Source organism: Chaetodon auriga, chromosome 14 (genome assembly GCF_051107435.1).
Source record: "Chaetodon auriga isolate fChaAug3 chromosome 14, fChaAug3.hap1, whole genome shotgun sequence".
Lineage (NCBI taxonomy): Eukaryota > Metazoa > Chordata > Actinopteri > Chaetodontiformes > Chaetodontidae > Chaetodon > Chaetodon auriga.
In genome coordinates this window covers 5362213-5380798 of record NC_135087.1, presented here as the reverse complement: position 1 = coordinate 5380798, position 18586 = coordinate 5362213, and the positions used below count along the sequence as shown (strand labels likewise).

The 18586-nt window shown below is 44.5% G+C and overlaps 1 protein-coding gene across 2 annotated transcripts in view; it reads left to right on the top strand.

The window, feature by feature from the left end:
* Positions 1–18534, top strand: part of sptb (spectrin, beta, erythrocytic) — a 43126-nt gene extending 24592 nt beyond the window's left edge. For both annotated transcript variants that reach the window (XM_076748728.1, XM_076748727.1), the window contains 23 exons: positions 103–240; positions 856–1615; positions 1870–2072; positions 2969–3059; positions 3480–3626; positions 4037–4303; positions 5509–5733; positions 6313–6402; positions 6540–6830; positions 7144–7274; positions 7539–7743; positions 8240–8463; positions 8737–8887; positions 9821–10065; positions 10999–11137; positions 11505–11589; positions 12766–12962; positions 13076–13158; positions 13450–13513; positions 13816–14033; positions 14629–14802; positions 15246–15288; positions 15781–18534. In XM_076748728.1, the coding sequence (XP_076604843.1) occupies positions 103–240; positions 856–1615; positions 1870–2072; positions 2969–3059; positions 3480–3626; positions 4037–4303; positions 5509–5733; positions 6313–6402; positions 6540–6830; positions 7144–7274; positions 7539–7743; positions 8240–8463; positions 8737–8887; positions 9821–10065; positions 10999–11137; positions 11505–11589; positions 12766–12962; positions 13076–13158; positions 13450–13513; positions 13816–14033; positions 14629–14802; positions 15246–15288; positions 15781–15963 (4354 nt within the window). In that variant the 3' untranslated portion in view covers positions 15964–18534. The remainder of the gene's footprint in view (positions 1–102; positions 241–855; positions 1616–1869; positions 2073–2968; positions 3060–3479; positions 3627–4036; positions 4304–5508; positions 5734–6312; positions 6403–6539; positions 6831–7143; positions 7275–7538; positions 7744–8239; positions 8464–8736; positions 8888–9820; positions 10066–10998; positions 11138–11504; positions 11590–12765; positions 12963–13075; positions 13159–13449; positions 13514–13815; positions 14034–14628; positions 14803–15245; positions 15289–15780) is intronic.
* Positions 18535–18586: the final 52 nt, after the last annotated feature.

The window sequence follows — 18586 nt, the reverse complement described above, 5'->3', positions numbered from 1 at the left end:
TGTCCATGTGTGCTAGTATCCATGTGTTCGTGCATCATAAAGACGTGGATATGATCTATGCTGTGCTGTTTTTATTTTAATTAGCACTTTTCTTCTTTCCAGGTTGAGCATTCTCGCTCAAGATATGGCAAATGTGCAGTCGAGAGTCGATGACGTCAATAAAGCTGTGAAACAGCTTGAGGACAGCAGACACCCTCGCACCAAAGAGGTCAAAGAATGTCAGACGCGACTGAATAAGAGGTGCTTTGAATATATTATCTCTTTATTATATGTGTGTCGTGCAGTTTACTGTTTATTTGCACGTCAACATTTCTAATTTATCATTCAGTGTTGTACCTGAAATAAATAACAAAAATGATTCATATTTCTATGTTTTATCTGCATCCAGAGGCATATCAAAAGCTTTATTTTACAGGTCTATAATTTCCTAATAATTTCCAAGAAGTGTCCTGAACAGAAAGCTGTAATTTAGCTAATTATAGATTGTGTTGTTGTGTTTAATTGGTGTACACTTGCAGTTATTTTGAGTTAATTGCTAGCAAGCAGGTCAGCTGGACAGGCAGAAATGTGAAATATATCTACAGGCATGCAAACAATTCAACACATATGGACAAAAGAGTTTCTAATAATACAAGTAATTGAATTATATATTACTGAGTTTCCAGTAAATGAAGCACTTCTTCCAGGGAAATTAATGTTTTCTCTATGATTAGTATGACTTTACATGGTTCTTTCCAGAAAACTTCATGACTTGAAATTAAATGAAAATATCAGCGTTACCAAAAAATACATTTTGCAGGCTCATGGGAGGCTATAAAACGTGCCGCTAAGATGACATAAATAAATCTCTTTCAGGTGGGAGGCATTCAAGGCCATGGTGGAGGAAAAGAAGAGGAAAGTGGATTCTGCTGTTAGTCTGAACAACTACGGGCTGGAGTGTGACGAGACAGACGCCTGGATCAGAGACAAGACACGGGTGATCGAGTCCACGCAGGACTTGGGCAATGACCTGGCAGCTGTCATGACCATCCAGAGGAAACTGTTTGGCATGGAGAGAGATTTGGCCGCCATCGACACCAAGCTTACCTTCTTGAGACAAGAGGCTGACCGGCTGGCTAAGGACCACCCGGAGAACGCCGCTGACATCCTGGCCCGCAGAGCGGAGCTGGACGCGGCCTGGGACACGCTAAGAAAGACCCTCAAAGACAGAGAGGACTCTTTGGGCGAGGTCAGCAAGTTACAGACTTTCCTCCAAGACATGGACGACTTCCAGTCCTGGCTTTTCAAGACCCAGAAGGCTGTGGCATCAGAGGAAATGCCCGCCACGCTGCCGGAGGCCGAGGAGCAGCTCAGCCTTCACGACGCTGTGCGTGAAGACATAAACAACCATGAGGAGGACTATCACCGCGTGAGGGACACCGGCGCCCAGGTCATCCAGGGCCAGGAGGATGATCCTCAGTACCAGCAGCTGGAGCAGAGGCTGAAGGGGCTGGACCGGGGTTGGTATGAACTGCAGAAGATGTGGGACAGTCGCAAGACCTTCCTGGACCAGGGTCTGGGCTTCCAGCAGTTCTTGAGGGATGGCAAGGCTGTAGAGGCCATCCTCAACAACCAGGTACTGTGTGAATACACAAATAAAGGTCATGATTTGTCTTAAAAGGTCTGTCTGTAAGTGGAAAAGTCAGCAGCTTCCACAGAGCTCAGCTTTTTAATGATGGGTTCAGTGATGCTGCAGGTATTTAAAAGAATGCGGTGTGGAAGAATGCAGCGCGGTCAGTTACCTCATGTTTGTCAGATAATGCACTCAGCTGCTTGTTTGAGCGCTGTTTCTTCTCTACGTTGATGTTTTTGCTCCTCGCCTTGTTGCAGGAGTACACCTTGGCCCACATAGACAAGCCCGACACCTTGGCCGGAGCAGAGAAAGCTCTGAAGAAGCATGAGGACTTTGTGAGCACCATGGAGGCCAACGAGGACAAGATTGACGGCGCTCTGCAGGGCGGACAGCGGCTGGTGGACAGCAACAACCTGTACTCTGGGAAAGTTCAGGACAAAATGGACTCAATCCAAGACAGGTCAGTGGTCAGGTTATTTCTCAATAGAGCGTTGACAAAAAGCCTTGTGAGCAGAAGGAAATCATTGTGATTTTAACCACATTTAGTGTTGATCAGGAGCAGATTTTAACTTTTTTTTAAAATCTCTTCTTCTCTCCCACAGTCATTTATGACGCTGGTTCTATCCAGGAAAACCTTAAATACTCAATTTATTATCTGTATTGAACAAAGAATGAGAAGAATTACAGTTAAGAATCATCTTAAAAGCGGTGTAACATCCTATGAAATGTTCAAACCAAACAGGTTAAAACTGCTCTCGTCTGAATTATACATATCGTTTCAGCTCGTGTATTATTCACCGTGATCAATGATGTTTTTGCACAATCACTCCAAAGCTCGTCTCAGAAGGCCTCACCTTGTTTTGTACTCCAGTCATCGAGTGTCTCCTCTTAACCAGCTTTAACGATTGGTGAATGCTTTCCAAATTTTCACTTGTAGCAGTTTGATAAATAGCGTTGGAGCCCTGGTGTGATGTAGAAGAATAGATCTGTTCAGTCTAACTCATTCTTCTCCAGCGAAACAGCTCTCTTATCACTGTATCATTAATGTCAACAAGAGGCAGTAAAGAGGGCATAGGAGCTTTTCCCATTAACTCCCACAATTCAGCTTGGTAGACGGGCGCCTGCAATAATGGATATTGATCTTTAAGTGAGAGCTATTCTTCACGGCGTAGCAGAGAAACAGATGACTGTTCTGGGTGACCGTGTCAGGTGTTTTTCTCTGTGTTCTCTCTCGTTTAACGACGCATCCTGTTATGTCACAGCGAGGGCTGTTGAATGGAAAGGTGGAGGAAGATGTGCTCAGCCCCGAGTTGTATTTTCAACGTTTGTTCTCGGCTTTGTGTGTTTGACCTTCAGGAATGACAAGAATAAAAGAAGAGCACAGGAGGTGTCGGAGCGGCTCAGAGACAACCGAGACCTGCAGCACTTCCTGCAAAACACTCAGGATGTGAGTTCACCCACAGTTTACACTTCATGTACTTCCTGGGTAACACTCGTTATTAGCTTAATTATTCCCTCACTGAGACTCGACATCCGTGTTTTCCCTCGTTTTATTTCTTGACGATTGTAGACAATTTGCCAAACACACTCTGCTTTGTTTACTATGACACTGCTGCTCGATGAGGCTTTCTTAGGTTAAATTTGTATCTTCCCTATTTGGGATAGGGGTCCCATTTGGCTAATTGGTAAATGCTCTGTTTTCTGAAGATAAAGAAGTAAATCCTGCTCAAAGAAAGTCACCTCTGCACAAATGCAAAAACGCTGATGTTTTTATGACTTTCCCAAGTTTTGTAACCTGATGTGCCTGAGTCTTAGTCATTGATTTGAATCTTTCGGCTAATCCCTGATATTCCTCTCCACGCTTCAGCTGACGGTGTGGATCAACGAGAAGATGCTGACGGCTCAGGACACGTCGTACGACGAGGCCAGGAACCTCCACAGCAAGTGGCTGAAGCATCAGGCCTTCATGGCTGAGCTGGCCTCCAACAAGGACTGGCTCAACAAAGTCGACCAGGTCTGTAATGCTGCGTACATGCAGTCTTTGTATGTGTATGTAGAAGTGATTTAATGCAGGGTTAAACCCATGACGAAGGATCCCAAATTAGGTCTTAAAGTCACAGAGAAAAGACAAATTGGAAGTGCATCTTAGTGAATACAGAGCGATAAATTTGCTGTTTTTGCCGACTGACATCCAAACACACACCTCTGACATCACCCTGTCAGCTATAACCCACAACAGTGAAGAACTATCTGTACCAACTGGCCGGGTAGATAAGCAGTAGGTAGGTAGTCGCCCCAAATCATTTGACTGGTTACATTTATGTGCTGTATGCACCTGCAACTCATGGTTCTCATGAATCAGGTGATATTTTTATTTTATTTTGAAAACACGTTCTCCCCCTCTCTGTGTTTTTGTGGATGCAGGAGGGTCAGGAGCTCATGGAGTCCAAGCCTGAGTTTGAGCCCATCGTGCAGGAGCGTCTGGCCAAACTCCACGAGCTGTGGGACAAGCTGGAGTCCACGACCCAGGAGAAAGCCCGGCTGCTGTTTGACGCCAACCGCTCGGAGCTTTTCGACCAGAGCCTGGCCGATATCAGGAAGTCGCTGGGTGAGCTGCAGCAGCAGCTGCTGAGCGGAGACGAGGACGTCAAAGACCTGACGAGCGCCAACATCCTGCTCAAGAAGCATCAGGTCTGTCTTTGTTACACTGCATGTGCTTCAGATTTGTCTGCAGCTCCTTTGGATACATACACTTCTTTAATCATATATAATTAAATTTCGCCATGGGAGTGGGTACGTTATAGATTTAGCTTTAGCTCGTGTGCTTTTTAGGATTAACTTTAAGTGAGTGAGCATCTGTGTGGGATCTGTGTTTGTGTTTACAGCTGGCAGCTGAACACAGCGAACAAAAGCCTTATAAATCTTAATGTCGAGAAAGTATCATGTTTGTCAGGAAGAAGAAGAAGAATTTCTTAATTTGAGGTGCGGAGCAGCGTGTGAGTTTCAGTCCATCAAAATTACAACACGTCGCACAGGTCGTCTCCAGTACGTCGTGCTTTATTCATTCAGCTACCTCGCCTTCATCAGGGCCCGAGGCTGTTTGTGGTTGTTTGTCAAATTTGGACAAGTTGCTTCTTCAGAGGGAAGCATTTTGGATCTCTTAACAAGCCGATTTAAGCCCAAGAGGGTCAAATGTGAAATTAGGCTTGAAGCCATTTCTGTAGAGTTCCTGGATCATATTTATTTTACATCAACAGTGTTTCTTTAAGAACAACTGGAAGAGGAGTAGTCGGGTTATTTTTAAAAGCATTGGGAGCGATTTAAATACACAGTTTTTACAAAACATAATCAGAATAATCAGTTTGAAAGAATACAGAGTTTATTTACTTGTACTGAGAAGATAATATTCAACATAATTTCATTAATGTGTTCTGATGGAAATGTGTTTTTATCAGGGAATGACGTAAAATGTTTGTTGTAATATGCTGCAATTATGGTTAGAGATATTTATCTACAAGGGTTTCTGTATGAACTAATGAAAAGGATGTTTGTGTATAGAAGATATCTGTGGTGACATATCGATCACATGACAGATGAGTGTGTTGTATAAATGGAGAACAGAAACAGCGTCGGACTCCACCCCGATGGAGGTCAGCTAGCTGAAAACATTCGCTGTTTACGTTTTGATGGAAAGAAAAACAAGAACGCTGCTAAGTCATATCAGAGTCTGTGCTGCATTGATAAAAGTTTCATGAAATCAGCGGCTGAAAACGGCGCCTGAGCTTCATACATGAACGGCAAAAGACAAAGAAACTTCCGGTGGGTTTACTGATTCCTCTGATTAGGCTCCTGAAAGGCTATTCATCTTTTCCTCTAATCTTATCTCCCCGTGCCAGATGACAGAGAACCAGGTGCGTGACAGGGCACGCGAGCTGGAGGAGCTCCAGGAGGCCGTCAGGACGCACGGCGGAGGCAGGGAGGACCAGCTGGAGCTGGAGGCCGAGCAGCAGGCCCTGCAGGGGGAGTTCCAGCAGCTCCTCACGCCACTGGCCCAGCGCAAGGGCAAGCTGGAGGCCGGCAAGGCTGTCCATCAGTTCTGCAGGGACCTGGCCGACGAGCTCGTAAGCGCGGATCCAATTTCGGAGCAAAATTAAAGTGTCGAAACTCCCTGCCGTCGCAAAATGATTGATAGCACAAAATTAGACTAAAGAATGTTGTTTTTTTAACGGATTTAATGTTGGCTTTGGAATGACAGCAAGATAAAACCTTTTGGGACTTTAGAAATATTGAAGCCTGAACTTCAGAGGATGTTTTTTCTCCCCCCCAAATATGATAAATTATTAATTTGGAAATGAAGTTTTCAATTACAGTATGTGCACTTAGTATGCAAGATAGTAAGACCACCAGCTCTCTCCATGAAATTGACTCTCCAGGTGAATCTGGCTTAATCCTTTATTGGTTTCACCGCCTCAATCCACTTTAATCAGGTGGAGGAGACAGCTTAAAGAAGGATTTTACTGTTTGAGATATTGGAGACATTTTGTAAAAGGGGTAAAATTCACTATAAGAAAGATGGTCTTACTATTTTTTATACTCTTGTGTATATCTGAGATCTGTAAAGCTATTTCCTAACAGAAACTAGTCTCTACTATTTTCTCATTTCAGCTCCATAATCTTCTTCTTCTTCTTTTCTCTCTCAGCTCTGGATTGAGGAGAGGATGCCCCTCGCAATGTCACAAGAGCATGGCCACAATCTCCAAACTGTGCAAATGCTGCTGAAGAAGAACCAGGTGAGGGATTTGTCCACAGAAAAAGAGTCATGATTTGAGTCATGAAAGGCGTTTTTAAAAAAGCAGTTGCAGAGGGAGTTCAGATCGCATTGTGTCTGGGGCGATGCTGCACCCTCACCGTGTCCTCTGTCCGTCAGACGCTGCAGAGGGAGATCGAGGGCCACCAGCCTCGCGTCGATGAAGTGCTGGAGCGAGGCAGGAGGATGGCGGCGGCCGCCAGCGCAGAGGGCAGACCGGAGGCCGAGCGTATCGCGGACCAGCTGAAGGAGCTGGAGGAGGCCTGGGCCCGGCTGCAGGACGAGATGGCCAAGCGCAGGGAGAGGCTGAACGGCTCCAACCTGGCCCAGCAGTACTACAACGACGCGGATGAGGCCGAAGCCTGGATCGGGGAGCAGGAGCTTTACATGATCGCCGATGAAAAAGCCAAGGTGAGGAGCAGAGCGAGTAGACGAGGAGGCAGGCTGAGTGACGCCGGGCCGCAGATGTCTGAAACGTACGCTGTGAAGCATAAGGCACATCATGTTGTGCAAATAAAGTGGCGCTGCATGCATTGATGTGATTACATGGTCAGGGGTGTCTTCAATTAAGTCGACACCCTTTTTATAATCGGCACCCTCTACTGAGAGCTCATTTGGAGTGTTTTGTTTTGCTTCGATGTGTCGTGTCCGTCCTCTTCTTTCACATAATTTCCTCTGACTCCTCATGATTCCTCCTCGCCCTCCTCTTCTTCCGTCTCTCCAGGACGAGCAGAGTGCCATGCTGATGCTGAAGCGTCACATGATCCTTAAGCAAGCCGTGGACGACTACGCTGACTCCATTCAGAAGCTGGCCGACCGTGCCCAAAAAATGTTTGCCGAGGACCATCCCGACGGGTTTGTGCTTTCAGAATTTGACGCTCACACAGAAAAAAGTGCCTCTGAACTCCTTGTTTGGATGTTAATTCACTCATGCCGCCTAAGTCACTTGTGGTTTCGGGTGATAAGAGAGATGAGCGTGTAAAATGTGGTAATTCCTGTAGCCTAATCACACGCCTCATCTTGAGTAAACCTAAATCCAATCTCTTTGCCCTTTTCTCATTTTCTCCATCCTCGCTGCATCTCATTTCCTCCCATCCTCTCCCTTTGCCTCGTGCGCAGTGAGGAGATCATCAGGCGGCAGGGCCAGGTGGATAAGCAGTACGCGGGGCTGAAGGAGTTGGCGGAGGACCGCAGGAAGAAGCTGGACCACACCTTCCACCACTTCCTGCTGAGCCGAGAGGTGGAGGACCTGGAGCACTGGATCGCAGAGAGAGACGTGGTGGCCTCCTCTCAGGAGATGGGCCAGGACCTGGACCACGTCACGGTAACACATGCACACGATTGCAGCCGCAGGAGGAAAAGTTTCTGAGAGCTGCTGAAATGATCTGTTTTATGTGCTTTTTGTATCTATTTTTATCTATTTTATCATTTCACTCACTGAAATAGTTTAACTGTACATTTGTAAATCTTATTATCAGCTGGCAGCTCATCCGTAAAGCACTTTGAATCTGTTTAAACACACATGAAGCTGCACGTGGAGCTGTCTGAGATCAGATAGGTGTGCTCACTTGCTGCAACTGTTTATGGGAACTGAGAAAGTAAAGGAGGAAATGATGAAAGCGTTTCATAAACACTGAGAGAAAACCACCAGAGGGTAGTTTGCCTGTTTTATGCATGTGCTATTATGCTTTTGTTCTCTTGGTGTAAAGTGATCACACATCTTTGGATGAACCCTTGAGCATTCATGAGCACTCAGTGAATGATTTCTTGGGTATTTAAGTTAAAAAAATGAGACTTTGATCCTCTTCTTTTCCCTTCAGCTCCTGAGGGATAAGTTCAGAGAGTTTGCACGGGAGACGGGGATGGCGGGTCAGGAGCGAGTGGACATGGTCAACCAGACGATAGACGAGCTGATCGAAGCCGGTCACACCGAGGCGGCCACCATGGCGGAGTGGAAGGACGGCATCAATGAGAGCTGGGCTGATCTGCTGGAGCTCATCGACACTCGCGCTCAGCTCCTTGCAACATCTTACGAACTGCTCAAGTAAGGAAAAGAGTATTGATGCAGCCAGACGGCCAGTTATCTGAACTGATCGCATTAAGATTTCATGTCTAATCCTGTAATGCAGCGTAACGTGTCCAAACAAGAGTGATATTAATGCCTGCAGCAGCTAAACACATCGAACCAGAACACATTTGGATGCAATAACACTGCCACAAAGAATTCAGCCTGAACATGACAACTTTACACCGATTGAATGCGATGATAATACACACAGAGCCAGAGAGACCGAGAGACTGATCCCTGTTTTCAAAGGTACTTCGATGATGGGAAGGAGCTCGTGGCTCAGATCGTCGAGAAGCAGAAGGAGCTGCCTGATGATGTGGGAGAGGACTTCAGCAAAGCCGAGTCCTTCCACCGAATGCACGCCGCCTTTGAGAGAGACATCACCGCTCTAGGCAAACAGGTACAACACATGGGATCAGCACTTTTACTCTGAGGGAGCACAGCAGGCGGCGGCCAAGAGGCAAACTTTGATGATTCACATCGAGAGGGAGAGAGTGCTGCGAGATTTGGGCGATTTGTGAGAAGTTTTCTCAAATGGTGAGAGCCCATAAGTGGGGTTGGAGTAGAGGGATTATCAGCCTTTTAATCCCATTGCTCTGGAAAGACCATCCAATAGGTTGTTTGCAGTCACGTGACGTTAATTCAGACAGAGGGCAGGAAGTGAAAACTGCAGTGGATGAGATGGAGGAAAGTTCTTACTGGGCGAGTTTAGACGAAACTACGAGAGAAAGGTTTTACCTGTTAACACCAATTTAAGTGTTAGCCGTGTTGTTTGTAGCTGTTACTTTATATCTGTCACTACAGATCGAAAACAAGAGCGAATGTTACAACATTTCCACCATTATCGGCTTTTTTCGTCCAATTTCTTGCATCTCGTTGGCGGGTCAACACCTCACTGTCCAGATTATATAAAGAATGTTTGTTTTTTTTCTCCCAATCACATTCAGCTTACGATCTCATGAAAGATCCCTTAAAGGTTTGAAGAATTAAAAATTCTCAGCTTGTCTGTTCAGTTACCTTGTAAAAATTCTTCTCCCTGAATGAATGAATGTGCAAATACTTTTCATTTCAGAAATTTAAACACTTGACTTCCTCACTGAGAAAGTCCATTCTTACTTTCAATGTCCTTGTGTAACAGTTGCATAAGTTGCATACTGGACCGTGATTGGCTTCCAAACAAAATCCTTCTCGCACGTCCTTGACTTAAGCTCAGATTTAAGATGAGCACAGAGAACAGAGATTAATGACTCTGCACATACATCAGTCTATACAGTGAAGCTCCGACATTCATGTATTTTTATGATTTACAGACTCTTGATTCTCCTTCCTCCAGGTCCAACAGTTCCAGGAGACGGCTTCGCGGCTTCATGCCCAGTATGCAGGAAGCAGAGCGGACAGCATCCAGGCCACAGAGCGAGAGGTGGTGGAAGCCTGGAAGGGCCTGCTGGACGCCTGCGAAGGTCGCAGGGCGCGACTGGTGGACACGGCTGAGAAGTTCCGCTTTTTCACCATGGTGCGAGACCTGATGGCCTGGATGGAGAGCATCATCCAGCAGATAGAAACTCAGGAGAAACCCAGGTGAGCACAACTCGGACAACTCCATTCAGTGAATTCAGTTTAATGCCAGCACTGATTTCCAAACAATGCAAAAGGATGGATCTGAGTGTGACTTTCACCTTTTATTCCCACAAGTTTCAATTGTCAACAAGAACTGGGACATAGACTCAAATAAATAAATTAAAACTAGGCTCACACTTTCTGTCCAGGTACACATATTCACCATTAACTAGTTGATTATTAGCATATTAGCATATTGGCTCCATGTTAGTCATTATGAAGCATGTATTAACGCCTTATTCTACAACCACCTTGCAGAGTTTTCCCTCAATATACTCCTGATTACTGCTTATTGATAGCAAGTAATGATGTTTTTATGCATGAAGTACAAGTTTAATGAGGTATCCAGTGCTTTATTAGGACTAATAAATATGCTACTAACATGAATGCTAATAACAAACAAGCTAATGCTGAATATGTGCACCTTAATACAAAGTGTGACCAAAAATTACAATATTTCACACTGTATACTGTATAATTAGAGTTTTAGACATGAGATTTAATGAGTATTTTAATTTGTTCTCACACTTACTTTCAGTCGTTGGTCCCAGTGGGTCCAAATTAGTTTGTTTGTGTTAAACAGTCCTTTAAATGAAGGTCATAATTACCTTAGTTGAGGTAAATCAGGTTAATAAAGGCAGTAAGTAATTTTTCTGACTGTCTAAAAGCTGTTTGATCACATGCAAAAAACTAATTACATTTCTTTCAGCTTCAGTATAATATCTATTTATGAGGCTGTTTGTTCTTACTAGTATGAATGTATATGGTGCAATTATGGTATGTTTGTCTTAGATAAAGGAAAGCTTGCCAGAGTCTGGTCATGCAGTTTCAATCCCAACCAACAGAGGTAGATAGACTTACCTGTTATCACTTTCCTTCCCTCCTCTACATCAGGGATGTCTCATCTGTGGAGCTCCTGCAGAAGTACCACCAGGGGATCCGCTCGGAGATTGAGGCCCGGGGAGCAAAATTCACTGATTGCATGGACCTCGGCAAGGCCCTGCTGACACGCAAGCACCGAGACTCTGCTGAGGTAAGACCTGAGCAGCACAGACAGCTTCTTTTCAGCCTCAGATGGACCTCAAATTGCTGCTTTCATTAGATTTAATTACTTTTCTGGGAGTGATTGTTCTTGTCTGGCACAATGGAACCAATTGGATCGCCTTGAAAGAAAGAAAAAAATTCCACTCATCTTACACTCATCAGGGAGACTATAAAGCAAACACTAATTAGAAATGGAAAAGCCAAAAGAATTTAAATGAGCAATTGACCCTGGCCTGAATTTAATGTGCGGTTAATTACTTCACAATACTAATTCTTAGAGGATAATAGCCAGTCTTGGGGCTTAGTTGTTTAATAATGCTGATATGCAACTGTGACTGTATAACTGCTTGTGTCAGATTAAGGAGAAGCTGGTGCAGCTGACGGAGAAAAGGAAGGAGATGATGTTCAAGTGGGACGACAGATGGGATTGGCTCAGACTCTGTGAGTAAAACCTCACTAACCTCCAACCAAAAACCCAATCCTGTACACACACGATGACTTCACTAGTCTTTACTAACCTGCCAGTGTGATGTTTACACATGATGGACAACAACATTAAAGGCTGATTGTAATGAGTTTGAAAATGTCCACACTTTGCAAAAAAAAATGTCCTGACCTCAAAATGTCCTTACTGTCAAAAAATGTCCTTCATTTAAAAAAAGGACATATGAAAATATAAAAAACAAAAAAAATCCTCACTTTCCAAAAAATGTCCTCACTTCGCAAAAAAAGTGCTCACTTTTGAAAAAAATGCCCTTTCCAAAAAATTTCCTTATTTTCCAAAAATTTCCTTATTTTCCAAAAAATTTCCTTACTTTCCAAAAAATTTCCTTATTTTCCAAAAAATTCCTTATTTTCCAAAAAATTTCCTTACTTTCAAAAAATGCCCTTTCCAAAAAATTTCCTTACTTTCCAAAAATTTCCTTACTTTCCAAAAAATTTCCTTACTTTCAAAAAATGCCCTTTCCAAAAAAATTTCCTTATTTTCCAAAAATTTCCTTACTTTCCAAAAAAATTTCCTTACTTTCAAAAAATGCCCTTTCCAAAAAATTTCCTTATTTTCCAAAAATTTCCTTACTTTCAAAATATTTCCTTACTTTCCAAAAAAATTCCTTTCAAAATTTTTTCCTTACTTTCCAAAACATGTCCTTACTTTCCAAAAAAAATTCCTTTCCAAAAAATTTCCTTACTTTCCAAAAAATTCCTTACTTTCCAAAAAATCTCCTTACTTTCCAAAAATTTCCTTACTTTCCAAAAACTGGCCCAATTTACCAAAAAATGTCCTCACTTTGCAAAAAAAAAAAAAAAAAAAAAAAAGTGGTCTATTTAAAAAAAACAAAAACACTAAAAATATGTTTACCTCTTAAAAATGTCTCACTTTTCAAAACATAATTTGCCTCCGACCTTAACGTAACCTAAATCTAACCTGAACCATAAAGCCAAGTCTTCATTCTAACTTTAATTTATTGGATAAAACACACATAAAACCCCATAATGTAACTGTACTAACAGTATTGTTCAAATAATGGCTAACACCGAATTCTCTGAAATGGAAAGTTCTTTTAAAATGCTGTTTTTGTTATTGTTTATGTCACTCTCCGTCTTTGCTGCCTCCAGTGCTGGAGGTGTGTCAGTTTGCGCGGGACGCCTCCGTGGCGGAGGCCTGGCTGATCGCTCAGGAGCCCTACGTGACCAGCAAAGACCTGGGCTACAGCGTGGACGAGGTCGAGAAACTCCTCAAGAGGCACGAAGCCTTCGAGAAATCCACCGCCACGTGGGAAGAGCGCTTCTCTGCGCTGGAGCGCCTCACTACGGTAAGACTAAAGACTAAAGACTAAAACAGGAACATCACAGCAGACGTTTAGCTCGTGAGTGCTGAGGATGGTGGCAGCAATGTGTCGTTTAATGATTCCACACTGAACTGCAGCTGGAGTTGCTGGAGCTGAGGAAGCAGCAGCAGGAGATGGAGCAGTTCATTAAAGACGAGCAGCGTTCAGATAAGGACAGCAGGTACACACACACACACACACACACACACACACACACACACACACACACACACACACAATCAGCCATAAGTAGGCACAACAACTCGAAGAAGTCAGAAAGTATTTCCGGAGAAACAACTGCAATATTTTGTCTTTTCATGGGATTTGTTGACAATAACAAAAAAACAGAATATTGCAAGTCCTTTAAACTTCCACGCAGGCACACACAGGTCTTCCTCTCTCCTCACTCAAACACATTGTTCTTCACCCGCTGCTCTTGAAAGTCGACCCCATGCTGCCCTGTTTCCTACAGGAGAGAAGACACCGGCTTTGCTGAGGAATCCTCGCAGCGTTACACTGTTGAGGAGCAGACTCTGGTTAGTAGCTGCGCTCACTCCGCTGCCGTCCTCTGTACTTTCTCATGTCGTGACCTCTGCTTAAGAGACTGAATCTTTGAAAAACCAGCCGCTCTGCTATGCTATGCATTTAAAAGAGGTCCTTGACTTTCTTATCCTAAAGTAAACTGCGTTTGACTGCGTTGAGAATCCTCTTTGAGCACTTGTGAAAATAATCATGGGTGCATTAATCAAGGGCACACTCTGCTCTGCCATCCCCTCCGATCGTGCAGGTGTGTCTGGGTTCTCTGTCTCATTCTGTTTCTGTCTGGTTTCCCCTCCAGTCTGAGACGGCCGGTGATTCCGCAGTTCCCAGGGAGTCAGAAATGAAAGAGAGCGGCTCTCTGGTGTCGGCGCCTTCCGTCTCGGTATCGACCCCGAAAGAACCGGAGAAGGCTGCCACCATGCCCGTGGAGCCCCTCAGAGCCCAGGCGGTGCTGCAGGAGGGCCTGCTGGGCCGCAAGCACGACCTGGACGGCTCAGGGAAGAAGGCTTCAAACAGGTAGGTAACAGGAAGAGGAACACGGCGCCGCTTCTGCACGTTCATTTGCTTCCAGTAATTTCTGTGTGTTAGGAAAATCTATCAGCGCACTTGAATAATTGCTTCCCCTCGTTCATCCATCACGGCGAACATCAAGTCTGCATTATTTCTCAAGTTACCTCATGTATCGCGCTCAGCCTCTTTAAAATCAATCTGCGACGGCAATGCAACGAAAAAGAAAGTTCACTTTCTTTGTGATGGATTAAACAACTGGAGCAAGTTTCCAGAGTTTTCTAATTTATTTTCAGATCGGAAAGAAATGAGAGGAAGCCGATGGGCTGCCTTGGATGGAAGTTAAAAAAGCTGCAGCATGCATGCATTCAAAACATGTTGGTTAACAGAAGTGGAAAATAAGGCCTAGTTATGATTTATATTTCAGGAGCGAGAGCTCACGAACACATTGGTTTACCACCATCAGCTATTCCAGAAAATATAACATCCCATTGACTTCTGTTTATTAAGTCAGTTTTAATCCACAAGCAACCCAGAAATAATTAACTGATTTCGCATTATTGCCTGAAATGACTGATACTGACGCCTTTTACTTACCTCTCAGGTCATGGAACAACTTGTACTGCGTGCTGAAGCCGGGTCAGCTCGCAGCCTATAAGGATGCAAAGGGCTTTGGCCAAGGGGTGACGTATCACGGCGAGGGCCCCTTGTCCCTCGCCAACGCCAGCTGGGAGATCCTCACCAACTACAAGAAAAAGAAGCACGTCTCCAAACTACGGTGAGAGTCCCGTCAGCCTTTGGGTTTCAGGAATTGTCTCACTTTTAAAGGAGTAATTCCACCCAGCCAAGAAGTAGTCCCGCTCATAACTCCCTGTAAATCCGCTGTCCTAGTTTTCTGTATGAAGCAGATGAGCTGTAACGTGTTAATTGTGCCACATTAATGAGCTTTAGGGGTGGATTTCGTTACCTTTGACGGAGCTAGGCTAGCTGTTTCTCCCTGTGTCCAATCCATATGCTAAGCTTAGACAGTCGACTTCTGTCTCAAGCCTCAATTGCACTCACTCACAGTTGCTACCTGCTGCCAGGCTAAAATCGTGTTTTAAATGACTAAAAATCTGTTTTGGGGAAACAAGTTTACTCTTCGTTTTACGGTAATTGTCAAAACAGGGGACAACTTGTTGCTCGGTGATGTTTAACCGCCCTCTCCTCTCCCTCTCACAGTCTTGGAGACGGCAGTGAATATTTGTTCCAGTGTAAAGACGAGGTGAGTTTTGAACCGCTGAGAGACAAACGTTTTCCATAAATCACACGAGACTGAATGTTCTGAAGTTGTGTAATCTTTGACCCTTTGTAAAGCGGTGGTCCCGGGCTGTAATGCTGCATACGGTTCATACATTTTTCATTTTCAAAGATGGTTCGCTTTGATGTGTCTTCCCACGTCTAAGTAATCTAAGTAAAGTTATTTATGTACAGCAAGTGGCTGACATGAATGAAGTCGATCATATTTCCTTCAGTTTCGCCATCATCCAGCCAGAGATTTGACCTCCAGGGACCATTGAAGTTTTACAAAATAAAACAAGTCAGAGCGAGGTTGTTTTCAGCTATTTTACCCTGATTTAGCCTCACAAACGCCACATTTAAAGCCGCCACGTCCGATTGTCCGCTTACACAAACAGACCAGCGGACAAAAACACACACCGCTCCTCTGGAGGTGGACCTCCCTTTGTAAGCCTCCCTGGTGTTTGTTTAATTTCAGGAGGAGCTCCAGCGTTGGAGCCAAGCCATGGAGAAGGCCATCCAGCCCCTGGCAGCGGAGGAGGCTTCGGGGGCCTCAGGGGCCAAAGCCCACAGCCTGCCCCCTCCCTCCTCCTCAGCCGCCCTCCCTGAGGCCAAGAAAGACAAGGAGAAGAAGTTCAGTCGCTTTGCCAAGAAGAAGTGAAAGGAGATGGGAGGAGGGGGGTTGCTGAGGCAACCTGGAAAGAGGAAGTAGTATTTGTGTACACTCAGCCGGAGCGAGCTTTTTATCACTTGATTTTTTTTTATATTACTTTGCGAGGATTAACATATATTGTAGTTTAGGTTAAAGCCGTCACTCTTTTGCCTGTATGTAAGCCAGTGTATCATTGCAAAGGTCCACTATTTTTTTCCTCTTTGTGTTCTTTTTAACAAATGCCAAATTCAAAGCGTTAAATTAAAGCACAGGAATGCTCCTTTCACACTCAACCAAAGAATGTTTGTAAAACCTTTTGTTATTTTTGTGTTATTTTGGCTTCGGTATGGCATGCTTTGATTCTAGCTATGTACGATATGAAGGCCTGTAATGAACGTGGGGTGACTCAGAAAGTACCACGCAGTACTTTTTTTTTTTTTTTTTTTTTTTTTTTTTTTTTATCAATCTGCCTTACACAATGGTTGTGAACTGTAATACTGTGCTGTTTGAATTTGGGGCGCTTGAACGCTACTCGTAGGAGCAGAGTGAATTAAACAGGCTTTAACCGGCTTTGTAAATGCGGTGGAAAGACTTGGTGATGAGCAGCCTGTGGCGCGGTGCTGCACAGTGCACGCGCGCGCACACACACACACACACACACACACACACACACACACACACACACACACACACACACACACACACACACACATACATCAAGTGTTAATTGCAGGCATGCAAACGAAATGCTCTATGCACTGTGAAGGGTTTGACCGTTGAGGTGAACACGGATCTGGTCAGACTGCTCTCAGCCGAACTGCGGCGGTAGTTATTTCTGTCAACTTGAAATATATTCAACACTTGTGTATTAAGCCCTAAAGTTCATATCTATTCATTAACATATATATATATACAGTTTATATATCTACAGGTGCATGACGTTTTAGGTTAGTTTGATATGGTGCTATTGTGATATTCTCGAACCTTCAGTCGAGACCGTCTTGACCTTATTGGTCCTCAACTTTGGCCTGTGTGTGAAATCGGGCTCCGTTCGCGTCGAGCTGAGGGGTGTTTCATAAAGGTGGCAGGTGTTGCTGAGAAAAGAGGGATTTTAAAGGAGCCTCACAACCTGAAACAGGTTCACTCTGTTTCCTGAAGTCTGGTCTGGAGCCGAGACATGAAGACACCGGTGGTGTTAACTCACAATGAGCGAAACGTACAGATGAAACTGTGATGGCCGCAGAGCAGCACGTGACTGATCTTTATCTTATCTTACTGCTCATCCTGTCCACACACCCGTGTCCCTGGGCGAGACACCGAGCCCCTGGCTACCCCTCGGCCACTCGGGATGCACAAGCCAGTGCTGTCCTCAGTCCCAAACCCGGATAAATGTCAGCCTGTAGCACATCAGATAGACAGATGACAGAAAAACAAAAAGTCGGGCTGCACGAGCCCAGATGGCAACAGGTGATCGGCTGAGGCGACTTTCAATGAGGAGGAGAGACGAAGGAGAGTAAAAATACTCCAGCAAAAGTGAAGAAAACCGCAAGCATAAACAAGGAAATTCACAAACCTTTTTCAAATTAATGCACAGATAAAGATACTGTCAAACTACTCTGAAGGCAGAAGGTAAATCAGAGAGAAACACCGTGTTTCAGTCCGACTTCTAAAAACAGGCCTGACTTGCTGAAATAATCCCGTTTTAACCGGTAATCTGGCTTCATGAAACACCCCTCTGCTCTCACAAACTCCATTCATTTACCCGAAATGTCAAATTACAGCCGACTAGAACTTCAACCAGGTGCTGTTGCGAAAGCAGGAAACGCGCCGGGGCGACCGTTCAAAACGCTGCACGGTACCAGCCGAAGTTCAGCTCGAGCTGCGGGTCTCGACTGCTTCTCCGAACCACGCGACAGGACCGCGCACGCGCCTTACCTGAGGCGAGGGTCGTACAGCTGCAGCACGGAGCTGAGGGAACGTGTCTTTAACATGAATGTACGCTGAAGAGAGGGAGGGAGACATTGGTACATTGAACAATGAAGCCATGAGTAGGTGGTTACAGTGTACGGAACAGCATTTATCGACGCTCACCTGTCACACCTGCACTCTCCCACTGCCGTCTTGCCTTGAACCGCGGGCTCGTCCCTGAACTACCGTCCAACTCAAGTGACCTCAACGAACCGGTGGAAGTCTGGTGGAGGACGATAAACGAGACTGTTCAGCTGAAGAGGAAACGTGGCGGCATCACGATGATCTCAAAGGAACAAAGCAGATCTTCTTGTGGCTGTTTAAATGAGAAACACGAGGCCAGAAGAAGATCAGAAATCCAACGTCTCTGTTGGAAACGCACCTGGAGATGTTTGGGAAGTTGCATCACACACATTCAGTCTTGTTTTTTTTTTTTTTTTTTTGTCACTCTATCTACAGTAACACTGTCACCTCCATCCACTCTGTTCATCCTCCACTCCGTCCTGCCTTTTCTGTTCAGTGGTTTTTAAATCTGCATTTTGTACTCTCTAGCTATGTAAAATATCCAAAAAACAAGAAATATCAAATACATTTTGAGAGAATAAACTTTAAAATTAACTCCTGAAAGGATGCGGTCTGGGTCGAGTTATTGACATTTCAAACC